General features: G+C 28.0%; 1 protein-coding gene across 2 annotated transcripts; it reads right to left on the bottom strand.

Annotated features, from left to right (window-relative positions):
- Nucleotides 1–123: 123 nt before the first annotated feature.
- LOC114123153 (uncharacterized) lies at nt 124–24,925 on the bottom strand. 2 transcript variants are annotated; one of them, XM_050202117.1, is made up of 5 exons: nt 24,653–24,925; nt 20,311–20,400; nt 20,082–20,241; nt 14,970–15,097; nt 124–2,211 (listed from the first exon to the last, which is right to left on the bottom strand). In XM_050202117.1, exon 5 carries the CDS (start codon nt 2,206–2,208, stop codon nt 1,483–1,485), a length of 726 nt encoding a protein of 241 aa, XP_050058074.1. In that variant the 5' UTR covers nt 2,209–2,211; nt 14,970–15,097; nt 20,082–20,241; nt 20,311–20,400; nt 24,653–24,925; the 3' UTR covers nt 124–1,482. The 2 variants fall into 2 exon arrangements, with proteins under 2 accessions (XP_050058074.1, XP_027841830.1); XM_027986029.2 differs by lacking the exons at nt 14,970–15,097; nt 20,082–20,241; nt 20,311–20,400; nt 24,653–24,925 and adding an exon at nt 14,219–14,639.
- Between the last annotated feature and the right edge of the window lie 236 nt (nt 24,926–25,161).

Consider the following 25,161-nt stretch of genomic DNA (forward strand, 5'->3'; position numbering starts at 1 on the left):
TACGTGCAAATATAGGATATAGGATAAAATGGTAGTAAAATAAAAAACTTTAAAACTAAATTGATTTCAAAATGACTAGATATTATTTATAATACTTAAGAATATAAATAATTAAAACATACACAACAATAATTATTCATTTATCATTATACATCAATTAATTTAGTAGTAAAAAATAAAAATAGTTTAACACATAGGTAGACTAAAAGTAGGTTTTTGAAAAATGTCCAAATAATAATAATAATAATAATATAATGTATATTATAATAGGTAACGAAATGACTAGAGAATTACAATATGAGATTCAAGTTTAATTATTTAACGTTTAACAGCTTTCATAATTGTTAAAAATAAGTATGTAGGTATTACTTAAAATGACGGATAGAAAAAAAAATCAGGCTCACAATAAATTATTACCTAATTATTATGGCCTATATAATGCCACTTTATTTATTTTCAACCCGAATAGTTCATTTCTTCGAAGGTTTGTTAACTAAATCTATTTGAACGCGTTCGAACAATAAACAAATATTATGTGTGAACTTTTACAATATTTACTATTTTATCATACTATAATAATATATTAATAAATTATTGATTGTGTATCACAATTTCTTACAATAAAATCATACTATGTAACGAACAACGAATCTTATATTATTTAACACCATTCGTTAAGATTTCCAATGTAAGGTAATAGGTTATGAGCTGAACTCGATAGTTATAAGTATACTTACGCAAAATTTTAATTTTATTAAGATTATTCCTTTGTAACGAAAATATTGTATGCGGGAAACACTGTATGGTGTTTATAATATTAGGTAATTTTCTCTTTATTTTCCTACATTATAAATAGCTGCCGTGTACCAGGAGCGGCATGATCTACCTATTATTATTATTTTAATGATAATAGTAGAATTCGTGTTAAAATTGATTATAATAAAAGGTACGAATTGCTAAAATCTTGAAAATGAGTATAAATAAACACTATTAAATAGAAAATTATGCAATTACATCGGTTTTATGATTACAATAATTTATAGAATACTTGTATCTATGTTTTGTGATTTATGGACAAATTATTATGCTCTGAAATGTATTCAACATAAATATTTAATGCCTATACACCTGAAACGTCTCAAACTATGATGTCCTTTAATAATTGTATAATATTTTTGTTACAATAAATAAGGACCAGAATATCAAAATTTGTTTTTTTTTTCAATAAACATAAAATATAGGTACTCAGGTATCTACCTATCATAAATTTATGTCTAATTAAACTATTAATTATTAATTATTATTCTATAATATAGTTTTGATACTAATAAAAAATAACTAAATTACATTTTTAACATCATTAATGTGCCACGTAGGTACACAATAGAGCTAAAACCATATACCTATATAATACTGACTGAAGGGTACATAATAACAATTTTCATTTGATTAAAAAGTAGTGATAATATACCATTATTTGAACTATGCGTTTTGGCAACATTTCACATTTTGATCATTTTGCCCGTCTTTATTATTTCCGTGTTTTACGTAATCTACAACTAATTCTAATCCAATTAGAGCAGTTAAATCCTTACAGTTCTTTTTTTCACCATCTTCGGGTTGCGCTGTTTCAGGACCATCACCTTCCACATCAATAATTTTTTCTTCCTCCGGCGCCACTTGCCTGTATATTTTCGTCAAGTTTCCCATCAAATAACTCGTTCCTTGTTTATTGTTTATATTTTCGTGTTCTTCAACTTTTGACGGTTCGGGTACACGAAACGCCGAATAATGTCTATCCTGCTTCAGCGGATCCGAACGTATTTGTAAGTTTAGTGGTTCCGCTTCTGGAGTCTTAAAATAGACCGGTGGATAAGTAGGTGGATAAAATGGTGGGTACCATAATGGAAATTGTGGTTCTGTTTGTGGGGGTGGTGGTATTGGTACAAAATCTATTTTCTTTTGCTTAGCTTCAGACGGTTGTTCGGCCTTTCCGTTATCTTTCCAGGTCCGTTTTCGTCCTCTTTTATTTAACGATAGAGGGGCACAAGATTTTGCTTGTACAAATCTTTTCAGCATTTCGCTAAAATATAATCCCGGTGGCACAAACGTAGAATTGGTCTGGTACGGTGGAGTGGCCGCTAATAAACGACTTATCAAATCACCATTTCTAAAGTCCGATGGAGACTCACGCACTGTGCCCGACATAATCTAAAAAGAAAAAAAGAATATTTTTATTAGAAATTAACAAAATAATAAATAATAACATAGTTAATTGGTATATACCTAAATACAATTTATCTTGGAACACAATATATATATATAAATTAATAAAATTATTAAAATTACAACAAAAATGTTTGCAAATAACTATGCATATATATTATTACACACATGTCTCTTGGTGGTCATAAATTCATAACATCATGCAAAGTATAAATTAAGCAGTGATGTAATAATATGTATTTTGTTTTTAATAAGTCCGTATTTGAAGTCGTTGTATGGCCATACATTGAAATATAGGTATTATAAACGTTTTAAATGCATATAATATAATTTTGAAAACATAGCATTAAAAATGTGTATTTCCCAATTTAAAATAAAAATGATAATGATCCGTATAGTTAAATATTATTATATGTATTGATAATACCGCGGAAACGTTTATAACAAAATAAATTCGTTATACGAGCCGAAAAGTTCTAAAACAAAACTTGATCTATTGACTTTCAGAGAGATTTTCGTATTTCAATTTATCATATTATTATGATTTATAACTAATAAGAATCCCCGTAGGTATCGGGTTATTCGCAAACTCATTGGGCATGATCGAATCATACATGTATAGCCGGTACCTACTTTTTATTGAGAGTGGCAAAGTGTAATGATTACAACAACAAAAATATTGTACCGAATCAGTGCGTTATTATTATAAATTTATTTTTGCCCGATGACAATTTGAACACTCTAGAGATTTGTGTGAAAGTTTTGAATTACAATATTGAACGTTGCGCTGCAGAGTGACGAATATAAAATTCGATTTGCGCGCGGTCTCGTGTCGTCCAAAAATATTATATAATAATTTATAATTGGCACTGTGTATAGCAGTCGGAAATAATATATGCACGTCTAGTTAACTATAACCCCAGGACTCATTAGTCATCATCGCCCTCGACAATACCACATATGCATACATATATGCCGGTCCCCATCATATTATATAATATGTACATATGTATACCGCAGCCGGCCTTTTTCGCGCAAAAGCAAAAAACACGCAATCACGTCGAATGGACTTCGTCGTTTTGAATTTACTACCTCCGCCATAATTGTATTCAACGATCCACCCCTGTTCGTATTACTATTATTATACGAGGACCTGACAACGAGTACAGTGTATAATCTCATCAATTTTTCACGCGTTTGTATTAACTAATTTACACTGTTTAAAATAAAATAATTGTCGTGCACCGTCATGACCGAACACGATTTAAAATATATAGGTACCTATGTATAAAATATTGTACGCGTGGTGATTCTATTTATCACTAAACAGAATAATTTTCCATGTATACGTGTAATTTTGTAAACAATTATTATTATTATATTATTAATTTTATAGTATTCGAAAAATAACAACAATGAATTGTTAACAAAACATGATTTTAAAGTTTTATTATTTTAAATTTTTTACTTTTTGAAATACCATAATTATTATTAAACACACATTATAAATTACTTAATATTCAAAAGTATATAATATACATATTTTCTATATTGAAATCATTTATAAAAAATGTATAATTAAGAATAATATGATGAATAATGATACTTCATGTATTATGTTTCACTATAACCAATCGTAATCTGTTAAGATCTAAAAGTTGTATTAAGTTATCCGCCGTGTAAATGTATCTTTATGGACAGCATGTATGGTTACTTATAGTTATATTATATAAAAGGTGGTGAGAGTCAGATCCTCTAATTACTATTGTTTTTTAGAAACTTTATGTATTATATTTTAGAAAAAAAGTTTCAAGATCAAAGTAGTATATACTTATAGTTTTTATTACAAAATAAAAACAGCATCGGCTGCACAAAGGTCTGAGTGATCTGACAAACGATATTATTTACACCATTTAAGGAGTGTCCTAAGTAGAACATACCACACTAACTTATTTTCAAATGAGAATTATTATTATTTTCTAAAAAATGGTACAATAAATTATTAAAAAATCAAAATTATATTTTGTATTTGTAACTGTATATTAAATCGTATCTTTAAGGCGTTTGTTTGTGTTTTGATTATAATTTAAATTTGCGCTTAACTAATATTTTTTTTATGGTTTATAAGTATTTTAAAACGCCTATTTTTTGTATATTGATTAATCTTTTACCATTGACCCCTCCGCTTCCCATCGTAACATAAGTTATAATACATACTCCACTGCAGGTTTTATAGTTGATATAATTATGTATAATACATGTACAATATACAAGTATATTATGTATATTATCGACAATCGGTAACACAGTCGAAATAACGCAAGAGGTGAGTAGTGAGTACCTATATTCATTTTGTGTTTCGCGTACAAGCAAAAAACAGTAATAGTATAACTGCATTATAATATTGTTATTATTTTTTGCGTTTGTACCCGAAGTAGATATCATCATCATCATCGTTCCCAAGTTTAAAAGTATATTTCTCGCCGACGAAGATAAATTATAAATATATTATAGTAATATGTACTGTAGGTTTTTCTCGGAATCGTTATTATTAATTTTTTGTTCGTTCGATTTAGGGAAAAATAAAAAACTATAATATTTGAAACCGAGGAGGCGAGGACACCGGAAACAAAAGACGTGACAGGGACCGTGCGTCGGTCGGTCGGACTCGCTGCAGATAATACGTATTATGCACAGTTGACAACCGGACAGACAATGCGAAATAATATTCTCGTCTGCGATGCGAATAATTAAATTATCGCGAGTAAATGGGAAATTCGAACCCAATTTGCACTGCGTTGCAGCGTCAATCCCCTCTACATTTTGCATTTCCATTGTATCACATATACATTTGCGCGTGCACACACCCGTACAACAATTGCTATAATATATACACATATAATACGTGTTTGTGTGTGTGAGTGAGTTTGACATTCACGTTTCCTACGGCTATACGTTTGTCATTTATAGGGGAACAATCATCCTTTCGTGTTCTCTCTGCGGTTAGGTATACACTACATATTATTAAGCGCAGTCTCCCAAAGTTCTATGCTATTATACGTACTAGTATATATATGCGCATTAAACGTATACCTATAGACTATATACTTATCTACACACACACGAACACACACATATATATATATATATATATATATACACTACACGAACGCCACAGTGATCAAAACATTTAAAACAATAATCGCAGCATAAGAAAATACATCATTAATCCGGTGCATAAACTTTTAACTTTAAGATGATAATAATAATAATGATAAACTATAAAGTAATATTTGATATCATACACAATATACAGCCATATTACTAGGCTTACCTAGAAGTATTTAATATAAAAATAAAACAAAATATCATATATATCACAAAAATTAAATTTAAAATTTAAGACTTTTTTTTCTCGTTTTATTTGTAAGATTTTTTTAATAGTTCTTTATTTTAGCGTGGTGAAAAAATGTCTACACAAGAATTTTTGGAAAAAAATATCTAGTAAAATATATCGTTTATGGTATTATAAGGTGTATAATGTTATATATTATATATTATTTAAAGTTATATATACTATATAACTTAAAATAAACGCACCATTTTTCTGCAGTCGATGTTTATCGATCTACAAAAATATTTTGCTACTTCGCCGAATATTGAATATCATCAAACATTTTTTATTAATTTATTTAATACAACTCTCTCGGTACAGACCACAAAAGCTTAACTACACTCATGTTATACAAACGATTGAACGTAGATGTATAAATTATTGAGTAAAAATGTGTAAGCGTATTAAATGGACATTTTCTTTTTGTTTATAAAGAATGTATAGTATACTACAAAAATTATAATTTTTTTTCTAGTTGAAAACTTACTGACATGATCGCTTTTGTTAAAAAAATAATAAAACTCGTTTAATTTATCATAATTTACAATATTATAATATTGCTCCATTGTCGACTGTTTTTAGAAGCAATACATAATCAAACCAGTGTAGGAATATGTACATAATGATGAGTCCAAAAAGTTTGCAAGCTTTTAACCATATATTATACAATATAGTATGACGTACATTTCGTTGATATGTTTTATTAGTTTAATATTCAATATAGGTACAAGTTAACGTACAGCTATATATAGTTAGGTCCGATTAAACCGTTAACTTTTAATACATTTATGATATAAAGTTGGTAATTATATTAAATGTTAGTTACTGAAATAATAATTATATTATTACAGTCTTGTACGTTTCACATTCAATTGCGACTATAATACATCACTTACGAGATATTGACTAAAATATATAACCTGTATTATATACATAAACATACTGCAGTTAGTAGATCTGTAATAAACACGCACGCCACGGTACCAATAAATCTGATGACTAGTGTTTTTAGTACGTTAAATAACTTATATAACAGCAGGATTTAGATATTTAGAATGCAAATGTAATGAGGAAAAAATCTATAGAGTATACAAACAATAAAGGAGAGCAAATCTTTGGGGAATGGCAAACTGCCGAATAGTGGTACACACACACACATATATATATATACACACAGACCAAATGAACAAAAGATTCTACCCCGATGCAAACAAAAGGCAGTACGCCCTATATATATTATATGGTGTATGATCTGTGAATTGTTTGTTGGTCAGAAATAATGCCATCTTATTGGAACCCGTGTGGTTTTCGAATTAGGCAAAGTGCCTTTCTAATAATACAACTAATCGCAAAACATCGATACTCTGACATTAAAGTATAATTGTTTTTATACCTAAAAGTCGTTTAACTATTAATAAATCAAATAGTTTTTAACTTAATATTATTTAATATAGCACAGATAGTGTTAAGAAAAAAAAATATATACATTTATGATACCGAATATATACCTCCACTAAAATAATTAGAAAAGTAGCAGTAACAATGTAGCCGCCAATATCTCATATAATCAATTTCAGTGTGTTTTTGCACCATCTAGATTCGTGAATAATTTCAAATAAAAAGTCGCTGAAAAATATTGATAGTTTAAAATGTTTAAATTTAAAAGGTCGTGGATGATGGGATTATACATGTTTATATTTTGTTGTTGTTCACCCATCCGGATTGCAATTGCAATCGATGTGGTATAACCTATAAAAGGTATACCTTATTGGAACAGGATATTTACATGAATATTCATTCCGATAATATACGTCTCAGCAGTATATCGTGGGTGAGTGGTTTGTAACTGATTTTAGTATGTAATTGTTAACAACTTGAGGCTATTTAATTTTTTGAAAAAGTTTACAAATTACTATAATATACGTAATATAGCTCTACATTATAACAAGTAATAATAGTGCATAATAAAACAATTAACAAAAAGGTCACATTTTATCTCATGAATATATTATGTACATGGAATTATTGCAATGGATAAGTTCAGGTCAGTTAAAATTTGACAATTCACAATGAATAAGGATTTACCTGATTATAAAGTTGGTAGGTACTTGGTGGTTATATGGTATGACTGCAAACAAGGCCTAACCCTAGGGGGATAATGGGTCAAGGGTTCAATCTTCCGAAAATTGGGTATATGGCTTTGACTGCATTACTGCAAAGACAGCATAGTTATAGATTATAATGATTTTTAATAAGTTATTACTATAGTGTACGATAAAATTAATTTATTAACTATTGTATTTTTTTTTTTATTAATCTACTCTCTGCACTATTTGGGCACTGAATGCGAACGAATAACCATAAGAATTATAACCACTATAAATAAATAATATCACTGGCACGTTTGTGATCCACGAGAACGTGTTTAAGCTTTCACTAAACTAAAAAAATCTTAAAAATGGCTGTCATTAATACAATACTAAAATATTATCTATAACGATAAAAGGGATAAAATAATTGTTATGATTGAAATAGCATAAACGAAATTATTCCGATATTCTCATTTACTTGGAGTTAATATGCATAAAAATATACAGTTTGACGAAAATACGAAATAAGTAATTAATAACATTGGACGTTCGAAGCATTCAGTCAGCGCCAAAACTGAAACAAAACCATTATATAGGTGTATAATATATACAATATATATATATTATATAAGGAACGGTAAAAATAATAAAGAAGACTAAATTAAAATCCTTTCTGAACGAGACGGTTTGAATTAATGTCAAATAGAATTATAGGTAGAATTGAAAACTTTGTTGATTTGCAACTTACACCCCTTCCCCTCTCATCACACGCGTTCTATTCCGCGGATGCTAATTACTCTGAAAGGGACCGAAACTTTAATACTCTTTGAGATTCGTACCGTGCTGCACCGCTGCCGATTTAATTACAAGACGGTTGTTTAATGCCCCCTACCTCTTCGACAAACTAATTAAAACGCTGGAGACCTGAGAAAACACTATACCTATCCTTTCTTTTCCTCTCTCTTTTCTTTTCCCTTGTGTTTCTTTTTTTTTCGCTTTGTCGAACAGCAGACGATTTCCATGGATACGAATCTGTTTCAATTTGTCGCTCCCTTTCGCACCAGCACATCGCAGACGACGACAACAACGATTATTATATTGTCAGGAAAATACTCACGCAGTATTGTCGTCCTTATTGAATACAAAACAATATTTATAAATAAATATTATACTCGGAATTTCACGCATTTTATCATACTATTTTATACACAAAAACGCGTGTACTGATAAATAATAAATTATGTAAACAATTTTAAACGCTGTAAAAATGAAAATACCTGAAAAAGGAAAGTAATTAATCAAACACACACGTTAACTATTTTAGAATAATAATTTTAAATTATTTTGTTCTCTTGCATACCTATATATATTATATAATATATATATATACTCACATTAACAAGTAACAAGTATTTGGCAATACTTTAAACTTTTAATATTCAACACACCAGCCATCACGACAAACCCATTGAATAACGTTCAAAGTAGGTAACATATTATTTGGAATATTCATCTAAAGACGTTATTACGATATGGTGTAGAAATTCAAATTAATAGTTTACCAACTGTATGTTCTATACGACACAACTGTATTAATTTACTGTTGAAAAGCAAGACAAAAGAAAAGTTTTAACTAAAATGCAATCAATTTCGTTACAATGTTACATTAAAGTTTGTGATAATAAAGCACCTCCGATTTAAAATGTGAATATAATAAAATAAATAAAATATTATAATTTTTATTTAATTTTATATACTCTTATATATAATTATATAATTTTTACGATTATCAATAATCTTAATATTCCTTTTAAATGATTTATAAATGTTATTCTTATTTCTCATACATAAATTATACATAATATAGTATTATGCAATATCAATTTCATATTGTTGAGGTTGTACTGCAAACAATTAATAAGTATTCATAATACTGTTAAGAGCTTTTATAAAAATTAATGAATACATTTAAATATTTTTATAGGTACCTACTATCTTTTACTCTTAAGTTTTAACATTTTTCTATTGAATATATTTGAATATTTTTTAATATTGATTTTTTCCTAAAACATACGTATACTTGATTATACTAGGCGATTATATTGAATTGATGCAACGACAAAATTATCATTTTGTATGCATAATATAATAGTAAGTGTGTTTACAAATATAGAACGCGTATAAATCGCTTCATATCAAGAATTTAAATATTATTATAAATTCGTAATACCTATCATGTTTTTTTTTTTATTATTAAAAATAAACCTTCTAAACTATAAGCGATTAAAAAATATATAAACAAACATATATCACGTCAAATGTTAACCCTATACTAACCAACTGGCAACTATAAACGAAATGAAACGAAACAAATCCCTTTTTTCATAAATAATAAATATAGGTAGTAATGTAATGTTAAACGTCTTTTTTACAAATTAAAAAAAATGATGCTGACAAAACGTGGTTGCAAAGAGAAAACTTTTTCCATTAAAAAAACAACATAAATTAATATTATTTTTTTTTCTTTCAGATGGACAAAAATCGGAATTGAAATTAATGAATCACTATATACTTATATATATTATAACCTATAAAACGAATAGAAATAAGTATAAAAATAATTATTTAAATCTAACCAACATTTTTTTTTTTTTTTTGATTCATACAAATGGATTTTAAAAACATTTTAGTTTGTACAATGGTACTTATATACAAGCAAATTAAAAATAAAAATAAATTAAAACTCAGTTAGACCTTGTTGACTACGTTATTGAAACTTCACCTATATACCATGGCGCAGATACTGGCTAAGTGATGTATAGTTTTATATTTTAGATAAAATATATTTTTTAAACAATAATAATTAATAATTATATTAAATATATCAAAATGAATTTTAATTTTGTATAGTATTTGATCAACATTTTTTTTTAAAAAAAGTTATACATTTACAGAATAACAGCTGCTCCCAAAAATCTTCCATTCATAATGATAGAATAAATTTATAATTTCTACTTATATAGGTAGATAATTCAATATTTACTTTTTTTAATTATTGAAATGAAACATGTAATGAGTAATGACTAATAACACCTATGCGACTATGCTTATGCTAGGGGCTTATGAGAGAAAAATTATGACTTAGTTATAGAAGATCTAAAATTGTTTTTGTTTAATTTATTTTATTAACTAGAAATTAGAACACATAGGTTATATACAACAGCTGAAATATTTTTATAAATATTATTTTAATAAATACATTCCTGTACCGTAAAATATTGTACTTGTTTGTTTACATTAAAGTAAACAAATAATAATAATAATAAGTAATATGCACTATCTAAGTCCATTTGAATTATAATTTTATAGAATAAATTAAAGTCAAGTACATATAAATTTCATATTACAAATAATGCATTAATTTGCTATATTATATTTTTACACGTAGGTATATATTGAAATCTATTTCAATAAGAAGATAATACTCGAGTAATAATAATGTATAAATCTTTTAAAGCTATACATCGAACAGTGTCTTAAAATCCTTCGCTTAATTCATTACGCACAATGAGTTAGATATAAGTTGGCGTAGGTAATCATATTATTATTTTGAAATTATAAGTACTATTATTCGATATGTTAAGCTAAATATATTTTTATTATTGTTAAAATTGTTATTTCTATACATTGCTTTGTACTTATATTCAGTAATTATTTAAAACAATGCGTTACAAAAAGGACGTTTTTTTTTTTAAAATTATAACTATATATATACTTTAAAAATGACGGGACTTAAGAACCATCATTGTATATGATCTTTGTCTTTTTATAAAACAAAATGTGCATTAGCGAGGAAATATCCGTCTGTTGATGTATTTTAATTTCAATATCTCAATATAAAAGAAAAATCGTATTATCTGAGTGCTTTAGTGCGTGAAAAATGTAAACTGAAAAAATGAAAAAATAAAAATCTCTTAGGAATAAATTAAGACGATATTTCCACGTTCTGTTTTTTAACCAGACACCTTCATTACAATAGTGAGAAAAACATTTTTTCGCTTTTCTCATCATCAGAGTGGTGACAGGGTGGTGTGGTTTCAAAAATGCACCGGCTGTATAATTTACATAAATTGGACGGATGTCCCTCAACGGGAGTTAGAAGTCGGCAGAGATTAATGACGTCATTTTGCAAATATCGCGAGGGTAAAAAAAAATATTTATTAATATTGATGATCGGTGTAGGCTAACGGAATTTTGAATAATTTAAGTTACCCGAGCAGATAATAACAATATTATCATATTGTCTGTTGCAAGAGGTATTAAAAATGGCACTTTATACAATTTGAAGCAACATGAAAAGTTTATTGCCCCAGGATTTTAGTTGAAAATTAGCATAATCTCTATGAACTTGGACTTGACGACTGAACATTTTAACATACACTTCTAAGCGTGTACACATATGACATATGTACGTATATTAAATACATGAAAAATCTTATTTTCAACCGAGTGAGAGCAAAACAAAGTGCTAATACAAAATCACAAAAATCGTGTATTCATTTTATTATTGACTATTGCGACGATCAGAGTTGCGTTACATTAAATAATAAAAAATTATTTAAATATTAAGTTAAATAACATAATATTACTCATTAACTTACTAAATTTTATATAAATGCATTTTTAACACATATAATATAATATATAAAGAGTTTATTTATTTTTTTAAGCCCAAAAATGATATAGGTACGTACCTAATTCACTTTATTAGATTGCTTATTTTTGTGGAGATTTAACAATGATGTTCACTTTTTCAGTTAAATTTAATAACATGGCATTGCTATTAAGTATAATGTATTATTATTTTGTTTCCATATCTAGCTTGCAGTTTAGATAAATTCGAATCTTAGTTATCCTAATTTATAGAAAATTGAAATTGGATATGAAGGGCAGATTTTTCACTATTTCGACAACTGCATTTTTGTTATAATATTGCTATTTATAACTTTGATTCAATTAGTTTTTTATCTTTATTATAATATAGTACATTATTTTTTTGATGACTGAGAATGAGATTTTTCAAATTCTTAATAGTGCAACTATAGTGTAAGATAATAAGATATACAAGTCTTTAGATGATGTGTTTTTTTCACGCATTATTTATTTACAATTTAGTACCTAATTTTTGTGTTACTATAATGAAATACAAATGTTTTGTGCAGCCTCGTCAGATTGAAAATGTCTATTATAATTTACTATAAAAATAGATCTTTAATATAAAAATTTTTCGAGTATTAAAAAATATTATATATTTATTCTCTTTTATAAAATATTTCGTATTTAATTAAATGGATAATTTAATTTAGTGTTTAATCCAAATAACCGAATGCCAGTAAAGCTTTTTCTGTATGAATTTTACTCACATTTATATGGTTATTGAGTAAAAATTTATACTAAATCTAATATAATATTATGAAAGGAAATATAAAAATATTCAATTAAAATGTATGAGTATGGGTATTGTATTTGAGCCCACAATCAAAATTATTTTTAATAACAATAATTCTAAAAATAATTTAGTTATAAAATTATTAAAATTGATTTTTTAATATTTACATAACAACTTTTAAAATGTTTGATATATGGTTAAATATGTATTTAATTTGCAAACTTAAACTCGGATTACAATATTGTAATACAAAAGGGACATTTTAAAAAGTTATATAACAAATATAAACACACAATTAAAGGTTTTAAAAATCTCAATCCAACTTATGATATATTTACTATAATAAAATACGTATATTTAATAGGTAGGTACTTGCAGTTTTAAAAATAATATCACAATAATATGACTACATTCTAAATATTTTAAACAAATATAAATTGTTCAAAACTTGTAACATATATTTATGAATTAGGTTTTTAAATTTTAAACCAAATTTAAAATTAAAGAACATATGTTTACTTAAAGAAGATATTATGAAATTAAATCCATCGAAATCCGTGAATAAAATAAATTTAGCCATTGACATTTTCTAAAATATAAAATTTAGAGAAACGATTTTTTAACTATAAATAGTTTTGACAATACGATACAATACAATAGCTTGTATCTCGCTGTAACTAAAAATATCAAATTGTACTTAAAAATCAACTAAAAGATCAACTACCTACGAATATTCAGAATGCTATAATAAGCTATTATATGGACATAATTTTTACAAAATTATTTCACATAGAAAAGCGTCAAAAGTGACAAAAATAAGCGGTCATTATTCATTACACACAAAAAAAAAATTCTTAAAGGCGCAGTGATAAAACCTATATCGGTATGCTCTGCAGCTGCAGAAATCAAAATAAGTTTGATTTCGGGCGCAAGGTGCAGGTTGTGCCCCCATAAGGTATAAGTCATATGCTGATCATAATAATCATAATATTGTACCTACGCATTTTAATTAATAAAACGTCGTAAAAATTAAAATAATTATTATTTTACACTATTTACCTGGTTGGCTTGTAGGTATATATGTTGTGTTGACGAAGAATACGCGTAGGTACAGTGTGAAGATTTATTAAATTTCGATTAAAAAAATGTAAAAATGAGTTCCTAAATATATTTTTGTTTTACAATATGCATTATGTACTGTTGTACGTAATAATTTTACACGGAAAACGATCGAGGTCCGTCTGTTTGCGTGGCGCGTGCATGAATAATGCGCTTCAAATTGAACAGAGTCCACGCCTCCGGGACCTCCTCTTCCACCCCCGACACCGCGCCACTGTTGACGCCGGTAACCTTCGCCACCGGCCGCTCCGTCGCGCTCGTCTCGCGGCGTCACCCGCCGTCGCCACCGGAGAAAACAATAATTTTTACGCGCCGACGTTTAACAGCTATAAAACTTGTGTAAATCCCTTCGGATGAATAACAAAAAATAAAAAAATAAAAGATATTTTTTCCTTCTCGCCGTCGCATTGTATTATTTTATTATTACTGTGTATAATGTATATATATATATATTATAGTTGTATATTATTGTCGTCGCATCGAAGCTTCCACACTCACGCATATAATGTATAGAAACATATACCTACACGTATTATATATGTAGATCAATGCCATAATAATATACAGTGGTGAAAAAAAAACAATACACACTGCTCGCATGGCTTATATATACATTTATAACGATAATGTATAAGTGTATATGTGTATTGTAGGTATACACTTTTGTGCCGACTCTAAAACACGTACATACCTCAGTTACATAATATAATATTATGAAGTCATCGTATTGTCTTCGTCTACTTCTCCCGTGATGCTGCAGCTTTACCGCGTACAGTATACGCCATACGGTCTAGTGATGATCGTTTTCGTCAAGCTCTCCTGCAATGTATATTATATACTATATAAAAAAAATATGTATATACATTACAATATTATTGTTACAACTCGCAGTACGCGTACATTTTTATACACCGATGAATAAACAATATGATATTTACAAATATGTGCATAGTGTATACGATATATTATATTATATACCTACTGCAGCCAGTAGTGTAACTGGGTAAAAATCTAGGATGTGGGGAGGGAATCAAAATAACTTATTAGCAGGGCTCGGAAGTTATAGCACTAAAAAAAATGATTTTTAGCGCCTAAATATGCACATAAAAACATTAATATAAGCGCTATAAATAGCACTAAAAATTGAAAAATATGCAAAATAAAATAAAATTTTTTTTTATAAAAGTTCATATTTTGATACAATTTTAAAAATAACTAAATTATTGGAAATTAACGGAATTGTCCGATTTAATCGACGATAACAACGGTCTAAGGCCGTTTATGCCGGATGCGTACCATTTTAAAATAAAACAATTTGTTTTCATTCACATATTCGTAGGCGGCTGTTTGGTAGGTAATTTAGTTTTTCAACAATATGTGTTTATTTCCTTAAATATGCACATTAACAGCATTTATAACTCCTAATTAGCAAAAATATCTCCTATAATATGAATTTATGTGAAAATATACCCAAAAATAGCACTAAAAACCTAAAATTAGCAAAATAGCAGTAAAAACCGTAAATATGCAAAAAATAGCAAAATAAAATTTCGTATATGACATCAGAGAAGTGTGAAACATATTTGTATCTTACTTTTGATGTTCTAGGACGAACCAATAAAAATATGCATTTGCTAGAACTTCCGAGCCCTGCTTATTAGCTAAAACCTAATCCATGATTGTCTGTTTATATACACAAGTCTTAAAACTAATTTTATGGCTTAGAATCAAATCTCAGGAACCGATATACCTAGTTAAGTAATATCATTACTTAAGAATTTATTTAAAAAAAGTTGCTATAACTTGTTTAAAAAAATAATATGATGATAATCCTGTAACCCTGCAGTAATAATTCATTCTTTATTTATTTTAGAAGATTTAAAATTTTGTAGTATTAGCACATCCGGGAAAAAATGATACCTTTATCTTCCCTCAAACATTTTACCTCTCTATAATTACGCCACAGACTGTAGAACTTTTAAAGTCTCAACCAATAACTGTTACAAGTGTTACGCGCTGACATGCATAATAATGAGTATTCGTGATGTATCTACCTGTTACTATCCATCACAGTAGCTTAATATTACCATAGATTATACTATCCAACTATTCACTAGATAATTAAAAAAAAAAGTAATCATAGTAACAATTAACCTTTAGGGAAGTTGAATTTAATAGTTGGGTTAATCAAACAAAGATTTCAATAGCCTTAAGAAAGTATCCTATAATTTACGTACGATGTACGAAAGAGTACTGATATCGTAAAATAACTACAATGCTCTAAATATTAGATTGCATGTAGGACGTAAACAAAATGTCAAGATCTATCTTAGCTTAAACTTTCAATTTTCAATTGTATTTAAAAATTAACATGAAATAGTATATTTATTTTTGAGAATCTTTATGATTTTCATACATATATTTCATAGAACATAGTTAGGTATACATTTTAAACTTAGAAATGTATATATAATATTATATTTAAAATACTTTTTTATTTTTATTTGACAATTATAGCAAATGCAAAAATGATTTTTATTTATTGCGTACGATGGACATGACGGTGTAATAAAAACGTTTGATGAAATACTTTTTCAAAATCATTAAATGCAGAATTAATTTCAACACACGGTGTTGAATAAAATACGGAGGGATTTAAAAACCAACCCTCATTACAACAAGTTCGCCCGATATACGCGAAGCCGTTAAATCTCCACCACCCCTTTCCTGGTTGTGAGGATCGGAGAAGAATACCACAAGTGTCATAGTGAACCATTTTTTTTAATTTCTATATATTATGTTAAAAAAAACCCCAACAGTTGAAAACAAATGACGATTGAGACTTTTCGAGTATGCTTTGGAAAAAGGTCTGGGAAAACAGCAGCTATAATGATTCACAACCCTCTTGACAAAATAATCAAGACTCGAAAGCAATGGGTTTTTAAAACGTTAGGGGTAGAATTGGTTTTACAGTATAGGGAAACTTTTGATTACTAAAGGCGTTGAACCGTGGACCGTATAGTGTAAGTAATATATAGGTGCGTACGGTGGCATGTACTGACAGCTGCAATCCGCCGTATATATCCGTGGCTTATAGGTATGTATAATGTATATACAAACATAATAAGCGCCAAACGATGTAATGAAATGAAATCTTTAACTTCAAAAGGGACACACACCTGTCGGCGAGCAAACTTTATTATACCTACCTATAGTATTTTCCCATTCGAATGTGTTTTGTTATTTTTGAATTTATGTTAACATAATATTATATATTTATACCTAAATTATAATATAATGTTAAAATCACGACAACGATCGACGATAATAATTATATATAATACTTATACGATAATATACTGATATGAGTTTGGAACCGAAATCGGTGGTAGCAAAGAGGATTAGGGCTGAAATTCTGAAGATTGTCAAATGGATTTTGTTCAAGCGTATATATTGTATACATTGTTCTATATATAGGACCAACGTCCAACATATAAACTTTTTAAATTTAAAGTTGAAAATTGAGCTTAAAAACTAAAAAGATAAACTAAAACATACTATGATAATAATACTTAGTATAAATTTGTATTCTGAAGAAGTACTGGAATATACGATGTATATAATATAATAGGTAGTATGACATGTATAAACGTATAATACTTATGTATCTAACTATCTAAGATATTTGAAAAGTAGGTACGCAGAGACTAATCTAGAGCAAAAGTTAAATACAATTATTAAATTAAATATATATTTTTTTTAAAAATTGAAATTTTGTACGTGTGCTGCTCTCTGGATTAGTCTCGATACGTTGGTGTGAAAAAATCAGCTTGTTAAATTTATTTTTAAAACAATAAATCGTTGTGGATAAAAAATTACGTTTCGTGTTTAGATATTAGATATGAGTTAGCATAAAAATGTAAATTCATTAATATATGACTAACGAACCAGAAAATATTGTTCGTCATCAACAATACGGTTTGGACCATATTTGTAGAATACTATTAAAAAAAGTAAAGTCATCTATTAAATGAAAATTAATTAATAAACTATAGTATACATCTCAACATGTTTTATACAATAATAATTTATATACATATATATTAATTTATATAATATAAACATATTATTGATAAATTACATTTTTTTAGAATTTTTAAATATTAAAAATTATGTACGAATAGGAAAATTTAAATATCTTTATTGTCTTATAAAGAATAATTAATATGAACATATATATATATAATTGAGAATTGGGAAATGTAAATACTTTTACACATATTTTGTATTACCTATTTTTGATCTTATTTAATTTTGTTTTATGTAGGTATACCTATTAGCATTGATTATAAATTATAATCAATGCTATTAGGTATTATAATTATACTTATATGTATGTGTTTCTTTTTAACTAATTCTTCTTAATTATTAACTCGATGTTCATATTTGTCTGTCTAAGAAAATTCAATAAGATCGAGCCGTCATTCACTGATTAAAGAAGAGATTTCTCAGAAAATCTTCATCATATCTTTTAGTTTTTGTGCATAATAAGTAACAACTAAAAGGCCGACAAATTATAAAGTATAACTTTTAATTGTTAATTGGAAGCCTTCATTAGCAGTCACAGTTAGTATTCTTTAGAATATTTTTCAATTTGCATTTATTACTAAGATCTAACAAACAAATTCGTTACCAGACAAAAACATTTCAATGTTTTATACATTATACGGTATACTAGCTATATAAAGTATAAATGTAAAACTTAAAATATGTATCATGAAAATATTTTATTTAACAAAATTTTTTAATTTTAACTCAATATTAAGTTATGAAAGACAAAAATATATTACCGCATGTATAAAACATCAAATCGCGAAAGAGCTATGCAAACTCACTTGAGAGAGGGAGGAGAGACAGGGAACCTTACATTATTCATACCATATTATATAAAATTATATATCAAAATATAATAGTATATTTCTGTTAATACTGTAAAACAGTAAACATAGATTCATAGTATAGGTAAATACATAATATCTTAAAATAAATCAAAAATGTCATTGCGTATAGTAAAATTCAGTAAAAATTGTTTTTTTAAATTTACAATTATCTATAAACACTCCAAAAATAGTCGACTATTTAAAAAAAAAAACTATTGTAATTATAATATTATGATAATAATATATAAACATTTGCCATTTGGTGAAAATATGAAGTATCTACCGTTATACATTTTCAAGTTAAAAACCAAAAAAACTAACTTTTTCAAAGATTGGAATTGTGTAAAACTCCCAGTTTTTCCTTATTTTTTTAATTTTTTTTTTTAATTTTCCAAATTATAAAAAAATGCTTAGAAATCTTTACTTTCAATCCCTCAAATTATAAACTAGATTCAATTACCTACAAAAAACCACCCTCATTAATCGTTATTGAAAATCAAAATTTTATCGTTTTAAAATGTGATGATGGATTAAAAACAACACATATTATTGTAAAATCAATATAATCAAGGTCTGCTCAGAATCTAAAAATATTTATTTATAATATAAACTAGGCAATCATATAAGTATATGTATTCCTATATTCATACCATTATACACCAATCATATAATATTATGCGACGATTTATTTGAAGACATCATATTTATATGAAATGATTTTGTCCCAATTCTATAAACACTAATTTTCTTAGTCAAAGTTTGTACTTTTAAATAATTTGTTTTATTATTGTAATTAATACATTTTAAGTAATAACTTACAAATTACGGGCGGGTCCATTTTCTTCCAAAAATGAGATACTTACCGTTTTCCTGCACTGTTCATTTTTCTTCAAAAAAATTAAGAATAATTTTTGATAATTTTCCTCCACTTTCCATTTTCCACCAATAAGTAAAATAATAAACTAGTATATAATATTATATTTTTTTATATAATTATAGGATATTTCAGCAACAAATGAATACCTGTTTAAAGAAAAGGAAAATTAGACATAAATAATATGAATAATTATTTTACATTTTGTAATTATTTACCTAGAAATGTCTCCGTTTTGCATTTTAATAATTGCATTGTCGATTGCTCCACGGCATTAGTTGCTTGTTGTCTTTCGATTTTATTGAATTCTGTAAATCATTTTGTAATTAGTTATTGTCACACTTATATTTTTCTATTTCTTATCTCATATTTTTAAGAGCTTATAAATAATCAGTTCTTGGTTTTATTTTAAAATTCACGCGAGGATTTGAATTACATACTAAATTTAAAAGAAAGATTATAAAAAATATTATAATTGTATACTAAACTGATATAAAGTACTACCTACTATTGTGTGTAAGACTAAAATTACTTCAATCGAATCAAACGTGATATAGAATCAAAGAAATAATAATTTCATAAAATATCAATTGAATAGTATTACACAATAACTTTGCATAAAATAACACGTATAGAGATGCAGTTACAATATTATATATGTTTATAATATACACCATCGTATCTTATGTAGTGATGTAACCAGGGGAGGGGCTGAGGGGCTGTAGCCCTCCTTGAAATTTTAAGAAAATTAAAAAATTATTTTAATGGTCTATGAAAAACGACACAAGTCTTAAATTGTATTTTACTGATTTTAAACTGTCAAAACTTTTTTTATTTGTCATATACAAATAATATTTCGGCATCTGCTGCATGATACACTTATTGAAGAACCTAGGTAAACCACGCTGTGAAAAAAATAATAGCCTCCCCCAAGAAAAATCCTGGCTACGCCACTGATCTTATGGGAAAAAATCTCGCTTCACTTAAGTCAGACGTATATGTGCGCGTCGCGCATACCGATCAAACCGCGTATTTAATCCCTTTACACTCAAAATGCATAAATTCACACACACTCACGTGTATATATTATATAATTCGTCCCACGCGTTACCCGAACCGTGATAGGTACAAATAATCCTATTTCGTCATTACGGTCGTGTGGGTTCGTTGGTACGTACATCGATACGCTTATACACAGCAGCACACACTCGTATATATTATAATACCGATTTGGATTGTCAACAATCATCGGGCCGACGTCGACTGTATACACGGCGAGTATATACTATACACATATATATATATAATATAGCGTAAGTATATATACAAATCCCGTCCACCGCTACAAGTTCCCTGGGGATATTAAAAGGCTTCTAAAAGGTTGGAGTCGGTGGGCCGGGCGGTTTTCGCCGCCGTTCTCTTGTTCGGATTAAAATGCGTCGACAAAAGAACAGACGCCGCACGACGGAGAAAAGAGAATACAAGAGACATCATCACACTGTATATAATATCTATATACATATTTATACACACGCGCGCATATAATAATACGTGCGTGTGTGTGTATGTATATATATCGTAATGCACGTCGTCGGAGATTGATCAAGAGACGGAGTGTGAGAGAGGAAAACATACACACGCCGAGTATTACTGCAATAGTTTCCGTTGAGCGGCGTGTACATACACACGTCATATATACATATATATATATATATATATATATTATTTAATGTATTCAACCGAGGCGGACGGGATTAATGCGGAAAACGTTTTCCTCCCTTTACGCCACGTTAGACAACAGACATCAGCATCCCGCCTGTCGCAACAACGCCGTGAGACGATGACGATATACGAGCGCAATAAGTTTCTTTCCCACCCGCAGCCTTTAGCTCCGCGGCATGGCATTCGGTGACGCACGTGTATACAGGGTGCAGTCTGTGCTCTGCTAGTCGATTTGTTCTTCGCATATTATAATATGATATTTATAGATAGGTTACTCTTCTATGTATGTCCGGATGCGAAGCCTGACATTTATTTTGCAACGCTTATAATTAATTAAGATAATTGAATAATATTCTTAAGCTGCAGAGTATAGCTCGGCGTATTACACGTATATATTGACTGTACTATTATACACGTGTGCAGTATATACACGGTGTATCCTTTGAGATATGACAATTTAACATTCAAATGACGTATGGATTTGTTAGATGCACTTTATGTATATGCGTATCGGACTTGGTAAGAAACGTAAAAACAAATAAACAATATTATGTTGCGTATTTTTGATTACGTTTAATAATTGACACACAAAACGAGTGACAAAAAAAGTTGTTTACGCGTTAGGTTAGGTTAGGTACGAAAATCACAACGTGAGACACCCTATATACATGACGTAGGTATGTATATGTATTACGATATTATAATATGACGTGTATGCTTTTCGGATAAACTCTCGCAGTCTCGCGGCTCTGCATGTATATAATAGGTATATACCTATCTCGCACATCACGACGCGGTGACGGGGAAAGACGTAAAGCGATCGCGTATTTCATTTAATATTATATCATATTATATACCTACATACAGGTATAATATTAATAATAATAATATAAGACGCGGATTCGTCACATAACCTTCTCCTATATATACATAAGTATACATCCCGGTATCCTACCATCACTCGAATACAAACGTCATATATTATATATATATTGTATAATATATAAAGAGCTTTATCGTGTGTTTAACATGTATAATATATATTGTTCCGTGCCGAAATGCTGGAGTCTGTAGAGAAGTGAGAGGAAGAGTATTATTATTTTATTTTATCGTCCTCGTACTTCACCCTCTCGCTCGTACCACCCCACCAAAGTCAAGTCGTCACTCCGAGTATAATAATATTATAATATGATGATTTACGGCCGCGCGCGTAGTTTAAGGAATTTAATGTCGTCAATTTGAGTTTGTGTGTATGTATACGTACTTATGCATAATATATGACACACAAACACACACGCGTCACGCATATTATACATGAAATAATATATTATTATCTTATGTATACGATCGACGACAAAGACGTTATATTGTTATTGTGTGCACTGTGCAGGTAACACCGGGCAGCAGTGGCACTTAGTGGATATGCTGCAGCAAGGGTTTAGGGTGCATAGCGAAACCCAAAGCGATTTTAGATCGTGAACATGTATAATATTATTAATATTAGGTAATATTGTTCAATATTATAATAATATGTAGATTCTGTATTCATATCATTGTTGTTTCATTACAATTTACAATCAAATCGATAGTATGCCAACGTGTTTTTTATGTTGCCCATAATAATATTTGGTTGAATTATCAATTTATATATTATAAAATATCAAATTTTATAATAGGTAAGGTATTTAACAATTTCTTGACACAATAACCCTTAATTATATGAATAAATTGTTAAAAATTAAAAAGTTTAAACTCACATTGACTAAAATTAAAAATATTATAATATAATACCTATATGTATATCATATCATTTTTTCAAATATATAATTTGGTTTTACCTCTTTACATTTTTATAAAAGTTTTTAAATTTATTTGTGTGAAATTATGGATAAATTATAATATTTTTATAGAATATTAACACTTTATGTATAGCAACTTGTTTCTAAGGAAAATAATTTTTTTTATTATTTCCTATTAAATAATAGGTAATAATAAACAATTTTATTCGCTTTAATTGGCATACTACTATAATCGTACAATACATACATGTATATGTTTATGTTATAACATTATAACTATATTATAATTGATATTTGAATTATCATTTACTTTTATGAAAGGTTTAAAAGTAGTTCATAATGATGTGTTTATTTCAAAAAAACATTTGTTACTGTTTCTACGCTGTCAGTGAATATACTTAAGCAATTAGGTACATTCATTATTGGAGCATAGGTTATTATGTGCCATAACTACTTTACATACGATTAGTTTCTAGCAGAAATAAGTGGCTCGTGGCTGATTAAATTTCGGAAAAAAACACTGCACAAAAATCTTAAGAATAAAAGTTCATTAATTTATATTATACTTGCTGCTTGAAAATAATTAATTTTTTTGTTTTACAGACAAGTATAAGCGAGAGGAAAATGATGATTTAATTTTAGCAATTTTTTTACAATTTTTTATTCTTAACTAAACTTTTTGTAATTGGGGCTCTAAAATTAAAATCTCAGAAAAAGTGGCCCGTTAAAAACTGATGTACCTACCTACTTAAATAAAATGTATTTTTTTCTAAAATATTTTAAGTTTACGTGAAAAAACGTATTATGATACAACGGCTTACGCTAAATGTTATACAAAAGTATAAATAATAATAAAAAACAAATTGAAACCATTTTAAAAATAGATCTAACGATTCGAGGACAAATATTAAGAAAAGGGCCCAAAAAATTGTAGACGCCACCCGTGAAATTCAAGTAGGTACGAGAACGTCTAAGTCGAAAAGATATCGCTATTGGTTACTAATTACTATAAACATTATACTTAATCTACTATACTTACCGATGTATACTGTTTATGCGCATTTTAATTAAACAATGTTAGTTCGTTAGCCTGTTCGTGAATCATAGGAATAGTATTTCACCGAGATATTGAATGGACATTAGACGGCTATTTACTCATTGCGTTTCGCGTCCAAAGTGTATAATGTTATTGTTATTCAAACGGCAGCACTTTGGGTTGGTACAAAATAAGGCAGAGAATTACATTGGTATACTTTTATGTTGCGCGTTTACCGGAATAATAAAGGAACTGATAAACTTAAAACGTTTAAATTAAAATCAATTATATCATCACATTGTACGTATTCACGATGAAATGATAATAATAATTATGCATTATTTTTAATTTTTTTTTTTTTTACTATTCTGCAGTTCTGTAATAATCTCGCGATGTAATTCAAATTTAACCGGAAATATGAATCGTTATCAATATATTGCCATCGTATTCAATTTGGGTCGCCGCCGCCGCCAGCTTTTACCCGCCGTGTGATCGTTGCGGTCATGGAACAG

Source organism: Aphis gossypii, chromosome 2 (assembly GCF_020184175.1).
Source record: "Aphis gossypii isolate Hap1 chromosome 2, ASM2018417v2, whole genome shotgun sequence".
NCBI lineage: Eukaryota > Metazoa > Arthropoda > Insecta > Hemiptera > Aphididae > Aphis > Aphis gossypii.